The sequence below is a fragment of the Muntiacus reevesi genome, chromosome 1 (assembly GCF_963930625.1).
Source record: "Muntiacus reevesi chromosome 1, mMunRee1.1, whole genome shotgun sequence".
NCBI classification, from domain to species: domain Eukaryota; kingdom Metazoa; phylum Chordata; class Mammalia; order Artiodactyla; family Cervidae; genus Muntiacus; species Muntiacus reevesi.
The window spans coordinates 9052135-9068428 of NC_089249.1; the positions used below are offsets into that span (position 1 = coordinate 9052135).

At 39.3% G+C, this 16294-nt stretch overlaps 1 protein-coding gene across 4 annotated transcripts in view; it reads left to right on the plus strand.

The window, feature by feature from the left end:
- The window catches only part of APAF1 (apoptotic peptidase activating factor 1), an 82494-nt gene extending 66439 nt beyond the window's left edge, over positions 1–16055 (plus strand). For all 4 annotated transcript variants that reach the window (XM_065937340.1, XM_065937366.1, XM_065937347.1 and 1 more), the window contains 3 exons: positions 4471–4596; positions 6368–6514; positions 13794–16055. In XM_065937340.1, the coding sequence (XP_065793412.1) occupies positions 4471–4596; positions 6368–6514; positions 13794–13940 (420 nt within the window). In that variant the 3' untranslated portion in view covers positions 13941–16055. The remainder of the gene's footprint in view (positions 1–4470; positions 4597–6367; positions 6515–13793) is intronic.
- Positions 16056–16294: the final 239 nt, after the last annotated feature.

Sequence of the window (16294 nt, forward strand, 5' to 3'; positions counted from 1 at the left end):
TTTTCTTCATCTTTGTTAATGGCATTGTTATCTGTCCATCTTTCCAAACTATAAACCTTGGAATTGCCTGGGACTCTTCTGTCTTCTGTGTTCTATTGATTACTACTCAGTGTCTCTTGGATCCTCATTCTCTTCCTTTTCCCACCCCTAAGACCGGGCTCTCCTCTTTTATTGGTGAACTTGCCACCGGTCTGCACCTCCTCCAGTTTATCTTCCCTGCTGCTGCCCAAGTGCCCTGTTGAGGCTCCTCTGAGACTTGATGGTTTACAAGCCCGTATTCTTAGCTCATCTCTGTCTCTTTCTGCTAAATTGTTCCCTCTGTGTGAGACTACTTCTACTTCCACCTTTTTGTGCACTGTTATCTTTGGCTCAACTTGACCTTTTATCCTTTTTTATCTCAGTGCATCCTGACTCATTCTTTTAGACCAGCATTTGAGGTCAGTTCTTCAGTGAACACTTTCCTGGCCCTTAGGCAGGCTTAGCTGCTCTGCCCTCAGTGCTCCTATTACATATTCTCATGTTAATCATTGACTTCATAACACTGTTCACTCAGCCATTTATGATTAAACTAGAAACTTTTCAAGGACAGGGATTGAATCTGGTTATCTTTGTACTACCAGTTCTTTGCTCAGTGTCTGTAACATGTTTTCAGTATGTGCTTGTTAAATGGTGATGACTGAACCACCAGGGAGAATATTGGAAGGAAAAGAACAGCATCTTTCTGCCAAGATAGTATGTTGGTATAGGGATTATAGTAGGGTCATGGTGGAGAGTTCTGACACATGTGGTCCAGTGGAGAATGGAATGGTAAACCACTTCAGTATTCTTGCCTTGAGAACCCCATGAACAGTATGAAAAGGCAAAAAGATAGAGGACACTGAAAGTTGAACTCCCCAGGTTGGTAGGTGCCCAATACGCTAATGGAGAACAGTGGAGAAATAACTTCAGAAAGAATGAAGGGATGGAGCCAAAGCAAAAACAGCACCTAGTTGTGAATGGGACTGGTGATAGAAGCAAAGTCCGATGCCGTAAAGAGCAATATTGCATAGGAACCTGGAATGTTAGGTCCATGAATCAAGGCAAATTGGAAGTGGTCAAACAGGAGATGGCAAGAGTGAATGTCGCGACATTCTAGGAATTAGCGAACTGAAACAGACTAGAATGGGTGAATTTAACTCAGATAACTGTTTTATCTACTGCTGTGGGCAAGAATCCCTTATAAGAAATGCAGTAGCCATCACAGTGAACAAGAGTCCAAAATGCAGTACTTGGATGCTGTCTCAAAAAGGGCAGAATGATCTCTGTTCGTTTCCAAGGCAAACCATTCAATATCACAGTAGTCCAAGTCTATGCCCTGACCAGTAATGCTGAAGAAGCTGAAGTTGAACGGTTCTATGAATGAAGACCTACAAGACCTTCTAAAATTAACACCCAAAATGATGTCCTTTTCATTATAGGGGACTGGAATGCAAAAGTAGGAAGTCAGGAAACACCTGGAGTAACAGGCAAAGGAGTACAGAATGAAGCGGGGCAAAGACTAACAGAGTTTTGCCAAGAGGACACACTGGTCATAGCAAACACCCTCTTCCAACAACACAAGAGAAGACTCTACACATGGACATCACCAGAAGGTCAACACCAAAATCAGATTGATTATATTCTTTGCAGTCAAAGATAGAGAAGCTGTATACAGTCAGCAAAAACAAGACTGGGAGCTGACTGGCTCACATCGTGAACTCCTTATTGCCAAATTCAGACTTAAATTGAAGAAAGTAGGGAAAACCACTAAACCATTCAGGTTATGACCTTCATCAAATCCATTATGATTATACAGTGAAAGTGAGAACTAGATTCAAGGAGTTAGTTCTGATAGACAGAGGACCTGATGAACTATGGATGGAGTTTCGTGACATTGTACAGGAGGCGGTGATCAATACCATCCCCAAGAAAAAGAAATGCAAAAATGCAAAATGGTTGTCTCAGGAGGCCTTACAAACAGCTTTGAAAAGAAGAGATTTGAAAGGCAAAGGAGAAAAGGAAAGATATACCCATTTGAATGCAGACTTCCAAAGAATAGCAAGGAGAGATAAGAAAGCCTTCCTCAGGGATCAGTGCAAAGAAATAGAGGGAAACAATAGAATAGGAAAGATTAGAGATCTCTTCAAGAAAGAGATATCAAGGGAACATTCATGCAAAGATGGGCACAATAAAGGACAGAAACAGTATGGACCTAACAGAAACAGAAGATATTAAGAAGAGGTGGCAAGAATACACAGAAGAACTATACAAAAAAAGATCTTCATGACCCAGATAATCATGATGTTGTGATCACTCACCTAGAGCCAGACATGCTGGAATGCAAAGTCAAGTGGGCCTTAGGAAGCATCACTACGAACGAATCTAGTGGAGGTGATGGAATTCCAGTTGAGCTATTTCAAATCCTGAAAGATGATGCTGTGAAAGTGCTGCACTCAATATGACAGCAAGTTTGGAAAACTCAGCAGTGGCCACAGGACTGGAAAAGTTCAGTTTTCATTTCAGTCCCAAAGAAAGGCAATGCCGAAGAATGTCCAAACTATTGCACAATTGCACTCATCTCACACACTAGCAAAGTAATGCTCAAAATTATCCAAGTCAGGCTTCAGCAGTGCATGAACTGAGAACTTCTCGATGTCCAAGCTGGATTTAGGAAAGGCAGAGGAACCAGAGATCAAATGTGGATCATTGAAAAAGCAAGAGAGTTCCAGAAAAGCATCTACTTCTGCTTTATTGACTATGCCAAAGCCTTTGACTGTGTGGATCATGACAAACTGTGGAAAATTCAAGAGGTGGGAATACCAGACCACCTGACCTGCCTCTTGAGAAATCTGTATGCAGTCAGGAAGCAACAGTTAGAATTGGACATGAAACAGCAGACTGGTTCCAAATCAGGAAAGGAGTACATCTCGGCTGTATATTGTCACCCTGCTTTTATTTAACTTATATGCAGAATACATCATGAGAACTGCTTGGCTGGATGAAGCACACTCTGGAATCAAGATTGCCGGGAGAAATATCAATAACCTTGGATATGCAGATGACACCACCTTTATGGCAGAAAGTGAAGAAGAACTAAAGAACCTCTTGATGAAAGTGGAAGAGGAAAGTGAAAAAGTTGGCTTAAAGCTCAACATTCAGAAAACTAAGATGATGGCATCTGGTCCCATCACTTCATGGGAAATAGATGTGGAAACAGTGGCAGACTTTATTTTTTGGGGCTCCAAAATCACTGCAGATGGTGACTGCAGCCATGAAATCAAAGACGCTTGCTCCTTGGAAGAAAAGTTATGATCAACCTAGACAGCATATTAGAAAGCAGAGACATTACTTTGCCATCAAAGGTCCGTCTTGTCAAGGCTATGGTCTTTCCAGCAGTCATGTATGGATGTGAGAGTTGGACTGTAAAGAAAGCTGAGCATTAAAGAATTGATGATTTTGAACTGTGGTGTTGGAGAAGACTTGAGAGTCCCTTGACTGCAAGGAGATCAGTCCTGAGTGTTCATTGGAAGGACTGATGTTTAAGCTGAAACTCCAATCCTTTAGCCACCTGATGCAAAGAGCTGACTTATTGGAAAAGACCCCTGATGCTGGGAAAGATTGAAGGCAGGAGGAGAAGGGGATGACAGAGGATGAGATGGTTGGATGGCATTACTGACTCAATGGAGATGAGTTTGAGTAAACTCCAGGAGTTGGTGATGGATAGGGAGGCCTGGCGTGCTGCAGTCCATGGAGTCGCAAAGAGTCGAACATGACTGAGTGGCTGGACTGAACTGATGGGGATTAACCTTTAAATACTCTGACTGTACATTAGGCTGTAAGCTAGGAATTTCAATCTCTATTATCTCATTTAATTTTCACTCTACAGGTGCTACTCTTCCCGTCATACACATAAAGAAACTGAAGCCAGAGAAGCTCATGTAGTTGTCCTAGGCCAAGGAACTAATAATTGTGGAGCCAGGACTCCACTCAAGTCTGCTTCACTCTGTAGACCATTTTGCTGTTCTTTCTTCTGAGTCTAAAGAACTTAAGGAAACTGTGACTTTGATCCTTATGCTGAAGTTTACTTGAATAATTAAAGGGAAACTAAAATATTATCAAGGTTGCTAGTTGGCATTTGGGCCTCTCAGAATAGGTTATGAACTGCTGAATATTAGAACTTCATATGATTGAATTTATGGCTAACTAGCCAGTAAAGAATCTGTCTGCAATGCGAGAGACCTGGGTTCAATCCCTGGGTCTGGAAGATCCCCTAGAGAAGGGAATGGCAACCCACTCCTGTATTGCCTGGAGAATTCCATGGATAGAGGAGCCTGGCGGGCTACAGTCTTTGGGGTTGCAGAGTCAGACCGAGCAACTAACACACACAGCACTCGAGGCAGAGTTTGTAGGTGCTTATTTCAAGATTCTTAAACAATCTGAATTGCCTTCCAGATTTGGAGTTTTGAACTCCTTTCTCCTCTTCGTGAATTGAGAGGCCACAAAGGCTGTGTGCGCTGCTCTTCCTTCTCTGTGGACAGTACCCTGTTGGCGACTGGAGACGACAATGGAGAAATCAGGGTAGGGTGTTTGCTGACACGAAAGCACTGTTTTTCTTACAGCTTTGGCTGGTCCTCTGTACCACATCGGGGCCCTTTGTTAATGTAACAGGGAAGCACAGGCTATGGGGTCCTGGTTGGATGAGGCATGCTTTGTTCTGTTTCCCGTGCACGTTGTGTTCACAGCTGCACTCCATGGCAGAAAAGAATTTGTTTTAGAGTTAGAAGCGTTTCCTATGTATGTGAGAAGGCAGATGCCCTAGTTATTTGCGGTTGGCTCTCTGCTGTTAGCTTGAGAATAATGACTCATCCTAATTCTTGGATCTGAACCAAAGATTGTTTTTAATGGCAGAATTTGAGGAGAATAATTTTTGTAAATTGTTATCTAGATTATAAATGAATTGCAATTTTGCTGTTTTCTGCATTGAAAGGTCTCTTTTGCACTGTATGCATTAAATAGTCAACATTTAGAGTAGGGCCTGTTGCTGTTCTCATGGGGCTATTTGGTGCTGGTTGTATTAGAAGCACTGGGTGGTTGAAAATGATTGGACATTGGGGTGCTTTGGTAACCAGTATAATTAAGGAGAGTCTTTTTTTTTTTTCATGAAAGAGAAATTAAAATGCAAGGAATAGGTATATAATGCAGAAGAGTGAGACATTATGCAGTTTGCTGGAACAGAGGCATTATCAGATAGGACTGCCAGGAAAATAAGATTCTCTTGCTTAAGAACTGAGTAATCAACTAAGTAATCTCTATGCCATTCTCACAAATATCACACCCACTGAAGGAGCAGGGCTACTTTGGGAACATTGATTTTGCTCTGAGTCCTCATCTCTGGATGAAAGGACCTATTTATTGGTTATAAGGCAATATTTCATTTTCCAGAAAGCCCTAAAGGTAAAAATTGTCTCTCTTTAAGTGCTATTCAAAAAATTTTCTTTAGTACATTAAAAAATTTGTTTTTCCACTTTATTTTTTAAAAATAACAGGAAAGCAGTTAATTTTTTATATATATCTTATATCTGGCTGTCTTACTGAATTCTTTCTAATCAGTTTTCCATTTGATTCTCTTGGATTTCCCAGGGAGATATTTACAAACGATGATTTTAGTTATTTTCTTTTGCTGTTTATGCCTCTATTTTTCTTATTCTGATGTGTAATTTCTTTGAAAAATTAGAGTACTGCTCATATATTATCACTGGAAGTAAATGGAAATATTAGTATCTTTTAGTAATTAGGTTGTTTATAGAAGTTCACTAAAATAATCTTAGTGAATGTTTATATGTTTGCTTCCTTATACCTATAAAGTATTAACAATTATACATATGCATATAAAAAAAACCTTACTGGACTTACTGTTTAAAATATGTATACTTCAGGTGTTTGTATAGTATCTGTCATTATTCTAGATCCTAAACTAGAATTCTTTGTTCTTTTGAGGTAGTTTAATTTATTAGGCCTTTTTTGTTTATTCCCTGCTTCTCCTATCATACTCTTTTATTCAGTGAAAGAGTCTCGGTTTTCTAATTAATCACTCAAGTCCTTTTTTTATATTTTTTTTGAGTATAGTTAAAGATAAACATCACAGGTAATGCATTTTATTTTATTTTATTTTTAATGCATTTTAATTATATTTATTTTTTTAATTTGAAAAAGAATGTAATTAAAAAAGTTACTAAGGTATCACCGAATTGTAATTATATTTTTAAGAAAAATTTCCAAATATGTTCCGATGTGATAGATATAAAACTTTTGAGTAACCCTGCTAATGAACTGTGTATCACTTTTGTAGATATGGAATGTCTCAAACGGTGAGCTTCTTCATTTGTGTGCTCCGATTTCAGTAGAAGAAGGAGCTACTACTCATGGAGGCTGGGTGACCGACCTTTGCTTTTCTCCAGACACCAAAATGCTTGTTTCTGCTGGAGGATATCTCAAGGTGAGGGATTCTCAAAGACTAAGGGGAAAGAGCAGCCTGTACCCTACTTTCCAAGCTATTTTCACATCCTGTGTCTCCGTTGGGCCTCATACAACCCATCAGAAAGGAGGGGCAGTTACTGTTACCCTGTTTTGGGTGATGATTTGCAAGGCTGCTTTCCTCAGGTCTTTTGGAAGTTCTGATGACAGTGTTAGGGATCTTTTCAGACCAGAGCTGTCATACCACCCCATACAAGTCTTAGATGATCAGAATGACTAGAAAGTAGGGTGTTTAACTGGATTTGATTTCCTGCTTTGCTAATTGTGAACTGTGTTGGTTGAAAGTCTTAAAAATTTTTTTTTATTTGTGAAATTTTCTTTCTTAAGTATTAGTGGTAATAGTAGTAGTAACAATAATAAAAATAGTAATAATATTATTATACTATTATTATAGTAGTAGTAGTAATAAAAATAGCAACAGCAGCATATTGCTTTATAGTTTAGAAAATGCTTTACTTACATCATCTTTGTAGCCAGCTTGTGAGACTTAAATTTTATCATCTTTGGTTTGTAGGTGAGGAAAGTGATGTTCATAGAGGTGGTGAATGTCCTAAAATCACTTAGGACATTTGCTTATATGAACCAGTATTAGTAAATACTGAGGCCACTGTCGAGTATGTTGTGGTGCCTCAGGGTTGTTTTTTGGTGCTTGCGTCTTTTTATCCATCCCCTCATTAAGAATGTACTAAGTGCCACTGTCTGCTGACTCTCCTGTGTGGGACAGTGTTTAAAACCTCGTTCTTGCTTAGGTGGTTGACAGTCTTTGGGGGAAACAGACAGTAAATAAAGTCTCTTAAGTGTAAGAGGGGTTCTAGGACATGTCTGCAGAAGAATATTGGAAGCACAAAGGAGAGGACAGAGGGTTCCTGGGGAGGGATGCTGGAGCTGAGCCTTTGGAGTAGCGGTTGATGTGTTAAAGGGGTTTGAAGATGGTACTGTATGTTGTACTGATCGCTTAACATAGAAGGCTATTGAATTAGATCTCGTGATACTGTTTTTTTCTTCCTGAAAACGTTCAAGGGTAGGAGATGATTCTAATTGTCTAGTACAGTATGTGCTGTGCTTCATCGCTCAGTTGTGTCTGACTCTTTGCGACCCCATGGACTGTAGCCTGCCAGGCTCCTCTGTCCATGGGATTCTTCAGGCAAGAATACTGGAGTGAGTTGCCATTCCCTTTTCCAGGGGATCTTCCCAACCCAGGGATCAAACCCAGGTCTCCTGAGTGGCCGGTGGATTCTTTACCATCTGAGCCACCCAGGAAGCCCAGGAATACGGGAGTCTGTAGCCTATCCCTTCTCAGCGTGCAGAAGCCGCTGAGCTGCCAGGGAGGCCCTTTGGTACAGTGTTGTTGTTGTTCAGTCCTCAGTTGTGTCCGACTCTGCGACCCCATGGACTGCAGCACGCCAGGCTTCCCTGTCCTTCACCAGCTCTTGGAGCTTGTTCAAACTCATGTCCATTGAGTCGGTGATGCCATCCAACCATCTCATCCTGTCATCCCCTTTTCCTCCTGCCTTCAAGCTTTCCCAGCATCAAAGTCTCTTCTAATGAATCGGCTCTTTGCATCAGGTGACCAGAGTATTGGAGCTTCAGCATCAGTCCTTCCAATGAATATTCAATACTGATTTCCTTTAGGATTGACTGGTTTGATATCCTTGCAGTCCAAGGGACTCTCAAGAGTTTTCTCCAACACCACAGTTCAAAAGCATCAGTTCGTCAGCGCTCAGCCTTCTTTATGGCCCAACTCTCAACATCCATACGTGACTACTGGAAAAACTATAGCTTTGACTAGATGGACCTTTGTTGCAAGATAATGTCTCTGCTTTTTAATATACTGTCTAGGTTGGTTATAGCTTTTCTTCCAGGGAGCAAGCGTCTTTCAATTTCATGGCTGCAGTCACCATCTGCAGTGATTTTGGAGCTCAAAAGAATAAATTATCTCACTGTTTCCGTTGTTTCCCCATCTGCTTGCTGTTTACCATGAAGTGATGGGACCGGATGTCATGATCTTAGTTTTCTGAATGTTGAGTTTTAAGCCAGCTTTTTCTTTTTCTTTTTTTTTCATTTATTTTTATTAGTTGGAGGCTAATTACTTTACAGTATTGTAGTGGTTTTTGCTATACATTGACATGAATCAGCCATGGATTTACAGTGTTCCCCATCCCGATCCCCTCTCCCACCTCCCTCCCTATCCCATCCCTCTGGGTCTTCCCAGTGCACCAGCCCTGAACACTTGTCTCATGCATCCAACCTGGGCTGGTGATCTGTTTCACTCTTGATAGTATACTTGTTTCAGTGCTATTCTCTCAGAACATCCCACCCTCGCCTTCTCCCACAGAGTCCAAAAGTCTGTTCTATACATCTGTGTCTCTTTTTCTGTTTTGCATATAGGGTTATCGTTATCGTCTTTTTAAATTCCATATATATGCATTAGTATACATATTAGTCTTTATCTTTCTGGCTTACTTCACTCTGTATAATGGGTTCCAGTTTCATCCATCTCATTAGAACTGATTCAAATGAATTCTTTTTAATGGCTGAGTAATATTCCATTGTGTATATGTACCATAGCTTCCTTATCCATTCGTCTGCTGATGGGCATCTAGGTTGCTTCCATGTCCTGGCTATTATAAACAGTGCTGCGATGAACATTGGGGTGCACATGTCTCTTTCAGATCTGGTTTCCTTAGTGTGTATGCCCAGAAGTGGGATTGCTGGGTCATATGGCAGTTCTATTTCCAGTTTTTAAGAAATCTCCACACTGTTCTCCATAGTGACTGTACTAGTTTGCATTCTCACCAACAGTGTAAGAGGGTTCCCTTTTCTCCACACCCTCTCCAGCATTTATTGCTTGTAGACTTTTGGATAGCAGCCATCCTGACTGGCGTGTAATGGTATCTCATTGTGGTTTTGATTTGCATTTCTCTGATAATGAGTGATGTTGAGCATCTTTTCATGTGTTTGTTAGCCATCTGTATGTCTTCTTTGGAGAAATGTCTGTTTAGTTTTTGGCCCATTTTTTGATTGGGTCATTTATTTTTCTGGAATTGAGGTGCAGGAGTTGCTTGTATATTTTTGAGATTAATCCTTTGTCTGTTGCTTCGTTTGCTATTATTTTCTCCCATTCTGAAGGCTGTCTTTTCACCTTGTTAAGCCAGCTTTTTACTCTCCTCTTTCACTTTAATCAAGAGACTCTTTAGTTCCTCTTCTTTTTCTGCCATAAGGGTGGTGTCATCTGCATATCTAAGGTTATTGATATTTCTCCCAGCAGTCTTGATTCCAGCTTGTGCTTCATCCAGTCTGGCATTTTGCATGATGTATTCTGCTTATCAGTTAAATAATCAGGGTGAAAACATACAGCCTTGACGTACTCCTTGCCTAATTTGGAACCAGTCCGTTGTTCCATGTCCGGTTCTAACTGTTGCTTCTTGACCTGTATATCGATTTTTCAGGAGGCAGGTAAGGTGGTCTGGTATTCCCATCTCTTTAAGAATTTTCCAGTTTGTTATGATCCATGCAGTCAAAGGCTTTAGTGTAGTCAATGAAACAGAAATAGATGTTTTTCTGGAATTCACTTGCTTTTTTTTTTTTTGATCCAACCGATGTTGGCCATTTGATCTCTGGTTCCTCTGCCTTTTCTAAATTCAGCTTGAATATCTGGAATTTCTTGGTTCATGTACTGTTGAAACTTCGCTTTGGAGAATTTTGAGCATTTGCTACCATGTGAAAGTGCAATTGTGGTGTAATTTGAACATCAGCTCAGTATAGATGTTCAAAAATATTTGAATGACTGAATTGAAGTTTTTGGATACATGGCACCTATATAAATGCAGTTTTATTTAATGAATACTCTAGCTTGTGAAAAAGAGAAGTCAGAGGGCGGTTTTTAGCTCTGTGAGAGGATGTGTGTTGTGATCCATTTTGCAAGTTCACACTGAAAGTACACTGTAGTTCACAAGGTGTTTCGTTAGCCTGTGCCTAAACAAAGGCCCGTGGGTCCACGGACGTGACTCGCCGACCAAACGGCCACAGCAAAGGAAAGGCACACCTCTAGTTAGTTACTGGGGGATTGCGATACTGTCAGCCACTGTCCTTCTTGAATGTAGAGATAAACTGCCCCGAGGATAATTCTTAGGGGAGCAGCATTGCTGTTTTTGTGTTGGAAGCTGGAAGTCTTCAACTGTATTAACTGCTGAAAAATTTAACTGCTCAGCTTTGACATTGAGCTTCTAGAGACCCTGTCTTTTGATGATCTGGGCCCCATAGAAGACTGTCACAGAATTGTGAGTCTGGCTTACAAGATAGAATAGAGATCAGTGACTAGATAGCCAGCATTCCTAGAGAAGCACAAGATAAACAGCGAATCAGCGTCTGTAGAGTTAGGTCTTGAGTGTGAAAGAACCTGTGTATTCAGTCTGTATATTTCAGTGACAGTCAGGCTATTCTTTCTTCTGGTTTGGTTACCAGCATGGTTAAACTGATTGTGATACAGTCCAGCCTACATCTACCCAGCATGTTAATGAGACTATCCAAAAGCACAGAGCAAGTAAAAGGGAATAGCTGCTAGTATCCAAGAAAATAGGCCTTTTGAGTCTGTTTATAACCCAAGCTATGTAAATTGAATGTCAGTAAGATAAAGTGTGTATCCAGTAGCTAAAAAGCTCTTAACTTTTAAAATTATTCCTATTTATAAGTTAAAAATAATGTCATTTACTTGTGTTATACCACAGAGTACATCCTGTTAGAAAGGCAAGAAATCCACAGTAAGTTATACTCGTGAGGAGAAGGGCTGATTTGAAATATTAAATACATGCTGATAAGTACAGGTTTGCCATGACTTAGAGGCAACAGAGTATAAAGTTCAGGAGAATGAGCCTTGGGGAAAACTGCTTGAATTCAGAGCCTAGCTCTGCCACTAGCTTTGTGATCTTGCATAGATGATTCCTCATCTGTAAAGTCGGTATAATAATAATGCCGGCCTCACAGGGTTGGGAGGGTTAAGGAGTTAATACAGGTGAAGTACATGTACGTGGTGGCACACGATGTGCCCTGAGTAAGTGGTAGCTGTTTTTTTCCATTTTTAAAAAGCGAGGTATAGTTGATTTAGGGTTTCAGTTGTGCAGCAACATGATTCAGTTATGTATACCTTTATAATATAGATATTGAATATAGTTCTCTGTGCTCTAACAGTAGGTCCTTGTTGCTTATCTATTTTATATATAGTAGTTTGTACCTCTTAGTCCCCAATTCCCAATGTATCCTTTCCTCTACCTGCTATTTCTAAAAAAAATTTATTTCCTAGAGCAAATTTAGTTTCACAGCAAAATTGATTGAAAAATATAAAGTTCTCATACACCCCACTGCCTCCACATACAAGCCTCCCCACTATCAACATCCTCCACCAGAGGGTACATTTGTTATAAATGATGAATGTTCATTACCACTAAAGTCCATAGTTTCTATTAGGGTTCACTCTTGGTATTGTACATTCTGTGAATTTTGATGAGTGTGTAATGACGTGTCCACCATTGCAGTATTATGCAGAGCAGTTTCACTGCACTAGAAGTCCCCTGTGTAAGTCCTGTTTAAGTGGTTAAGACTCCGTGCTTCCACTGCAGGGGGTCATAGATTCAATCACTGGTCAGGGAACTATGGGTCCCGCATGCTGTGTGGTATGGCCAAAAAGAGTCCTGTTTAATATTGTCTTTTCATCCATGGTCACATTAATGACTGTGGGGTAGTGTTTCCAAGCAGAGAGGTTTAATCGTGGGACGGGTATGGGTGCACAAGGTTGGGAAACCAGATGTCTCTTCCACTTCTGTCACCTGCGAGCAGCGTCATCCACAGTGACAAGGCCTTTCTTCTCTCTCAACCCCGGTTTCCTTACTTGTAAGGTGAGGCAGTTGGACTAGCTGATCTCTATGATTTGCCTTTAGTGGCTGTCCTCCGCAGTCTTGATGACACTGCTGTTTTATAGTGCAAAATTGTTAGTTCTGGAAAATTTCAAGTTAGTACATGTTGCTTTACTTAAGTCCACAAGGTATACTTTTACCAGTTAGCATGACCAATACTGAACATGAATAGTTGATCCAGTCACACGAGCAAGGCAGAATGCTGGGCATTGCCATGGATACAGAAGTGACCATTGCATTTAAATTCTCAGAATCTTGATGTACCTGAGGCCTTTTCAGAAGGTGTTCATGTACATGGTCTCTTGCCCTCAACTATGAGATATGTAGGTAAGCATCATGATCTCTTTTTGGTAATAGAATATAAATATTATATATAATCTTAGCCAATTCAACAATTGGAGTAGAAAGGAAGGACTTGGTCCATGTACCTCCTACATTTGAATGTTCAGTATTTATTTGGCAAATACATGTATAGACTTTTTAAACAAATTATTTTTTTTTAATTTTTTATTTTAAATTATTGTATTTATAAATAAATATTATTTATTTATCTATTTTATTTTTGGCTCTGCTAGGTCTTCGTTGCACAGGCTTTTCTCTAGCTGTGGTGAGCAGGGGCTGCTCTCTAGTTGCAATGCATGGGCTTCTCATTGCAGTGGTTTCTCTTGTTGCGGAGCACCAGCTCTACGACACGTGGACTCAGTAGTGTGGCTTCTATGCTCTAGAGCACAGGCTCAAGAGTTGTGGCTTCATTGCTCCAAGGCATGGGGGGTTTTTCCTATATCAGGGCTCAAACCCGTGTCTTTTGCCTTGGCAGTGATTCTTTACTGCTGAGCCACTAGGGAAGCCCAAATAAAAAACTTGGTCACGGGCTCTTGAATCACTCCTGGTGAAAGGAGGGTTCAGTAGAGAGAACCTATTCTATTCTGCAGCTCATATTATGAGTAGTCAAGTCTACTTGACTACATAGGACAGAGGATTGTTCTCGCCATTCTACTGAGGATGACATGCAGACAGAATTCAGTTCAGCCATGGCTGTAATGGGCTCTAGGTAGCCTGTGTCTGCAGTTTTGAGTAGGCTGTGTGTTTCTCTATTTTGCCTTACAGGGGGTTAGGTGGGGGGTCGCTGTGAGGCACTCACCAGGAGTAATCATGAAAGGTGGACTGGGTTGATGATACTGTATTCAGCATTAAACTATATAGACATCTTTCCTGGTATTAGCTTAAATTTGTGAGTAGGAGGGGTGGGGGTGAAGGATCCTGTTGGCACTGCAGATTGTCTGTCTCACTCTAATTACCAGCCTAATAAGAGTTTTATTTTTCTCTGCACAGTGGTGGAATGTTGTCACTGGGGAATCCTCACAGACCTTCTACACAAACGGAACCAATCTTAAGAAAATACATGTGTCCCCTGACTTCAAAACATATGTGACTGTTGATAATCTTGGTATTTTATATATTTTAAAGATTTTAGAATAAAATAGTTAAGTGATGATGTAAGTTGACCTCTTTTAATTTTGAATTGGAAAAAAATCCTAATGAAACTCTGTACTTCAACTTTTATAAAGCTGTGAATTGTTTTGTAGTATTGCATTAATTACAAAAGTGTGGTTGGATGAATAATATTAATGTAATTTTTCCCAAATGAACACACCTTTAATCTTGTTTTTCATAATCACCATTATTTTTTAACAGTTTGTCCTTAAGATGCAAATGAAAATGTAAATATGTACCTAGTTATACCATTGGTAAAATTCTCCCTTGATGCATTTAAATTGGTTGACATAATTAATGAGAATAATTGGAAGGAAATATATATATTTTAATACTATCATTGGTGCAGGCTGTGCCTCAGGGTGGTGGTAGCCAGCTTTCTGAACCACACCCCAAGGGGGTATATAATTCTCTCAAATATAATCTCAGAGCCTATTTGCACCCCTTAAAATTTACTTTCAAAATATTGTGTCTATGTGCACAGTTTGAAAAATTTTCTTTAATTCACTTGATAAGTGAGTCTTAGATTTCAAAAGTTCTCTCTGTGAAGCAAATGTTATGTGTGTTGGAGAGAGTAGATTTTGTCGATTTACCTTTTTTCCTTAGCTTGTGGCAGCCCCAGGCTGGACCTGGAGTCTGTCAGTCTCTGGACTGGGCACTCTCCTGCTCTCTCTGGTTTTTTACGTACCAGACTTTCTACTTGACTGAACTTAACCTTTCTTAATCCTCACTTTCTCTCTTTTCTTAAAAGTAATTGCTCCACATTTAAATGTTAGCAAATTGGAATAATTGAGGAGGAGCTAATTTTAATCATAAGTTTTAACAACAGATTTTTTCTAAGATATAGAAAATAGTAAAAAAAAAAAAAAAATTTTTTTTTTTTTCTTCTAAATTCCATTTACTTTTAGATGAACGGCATTGCCAGTGCTGTTCTCCTATTGAATTTCAAGAGAATCTCTGGTTTTCTACACCATACTGGAAGAGTCACTGTGACTGGAAGATATCACCTTTAACCTCCCAGCCAGTCTGTTTTCCTTCCCTTCTCTTCCTCCTCCTTTCTCTCCCTCTAAAGTTAATTAAAAAAAGAAATTAGAAAAGATAGTTTTTGACAGGGAAAAGCATATCAATATCAGTAACTAGCTTTTTTGACCTCCTGATTAGGAATTTTATTTGCAGCTTAAATCCCAACATTTTCCCTGAAATATATTGTTAAGTGTTAGTAATAGATGTGGTTCTTACATAAAAAGACAACCAAAATTGAAAACTTTTTGTTGCTGCAAGAAGAACTAAATCAAGTGAACATTAGCTTTAATAGTAGGCAAGCATTGAGCCAGTTTCTGTTGTTGGTGCATATTACTAGATGTGGGGTGGGTAGGGGGAATAGACCACTCCAGATGTATTTTAGATTAGATATTCCTATTTAGCATTTGAGGGAACCATAAGTAGAGTGAATAAAATACTTTGATTAGAAGATTTGTTTTTGTTTTTTTTGTTTGTTTTATGGTGGGTTGAGGAACTGATTTATGGACTTACTGTGACTTAAGCAAATGTGATGTGAAAATCTCAATTTCATAAAAAGAAATTTCTGTAGTGGCATGTTCTATGCAGAGTACCGAAATCATAATTTGATTTGCATACAGTGTTAAGGAACTCTGTGTTTATAGCTCATTGTATAAGTTTTAACTTTTGGAATTAAGTCACTTGACTATAAAAGTCTAGCAACAGATAAGCCTTTAAAAATGCCTTGATTGGCCCTTATCTTACAAATAAAAAGAAAAATAAGAAGAAAGACCAGGTAACATGAGGGAAGAGGAAAAGCCTTTCAGGGCAGCTTAAGTGGCCAGTCAAGGGGAGGGTTTTGTTTTTTACTTTTGGACGAGCATTTTTCAAACATTTCTCCTTGCTTTATTATTATTATTTTTTAATTGGAAATACATTGCATTTTGTATGTGTAAGTTTTTTTTTTTTTTACATTGGATGTGTTTTGTTTGTTTTGAAAACTGTTTTGTGATATGCTTACATGATTTTTTTGCCTTGGTATACATTTTTAATACATGAATTAAAAATTTTATAATAATAAAATTCCTAAAATATTTTTGGAAAGCATTTTCAGATTGTTTCAGACTCCTTGCTTGTTCTTTTTTGATCAGAAAACACATGGAAGATTCTTCAAATTAAAGCCATCAGCTTCTATGCTTTATCGGGTTATGTGTAATGCAATTCTATAGAAATTTTCTGTCTCCTCAGTTTGTCTCTGATGTCCAGTGTGGCCAGCATGGAGAAGATCCTGTAAAGAAGATCATTCACTCATTCCTTCTTTCATTCAGTATATATTTGTT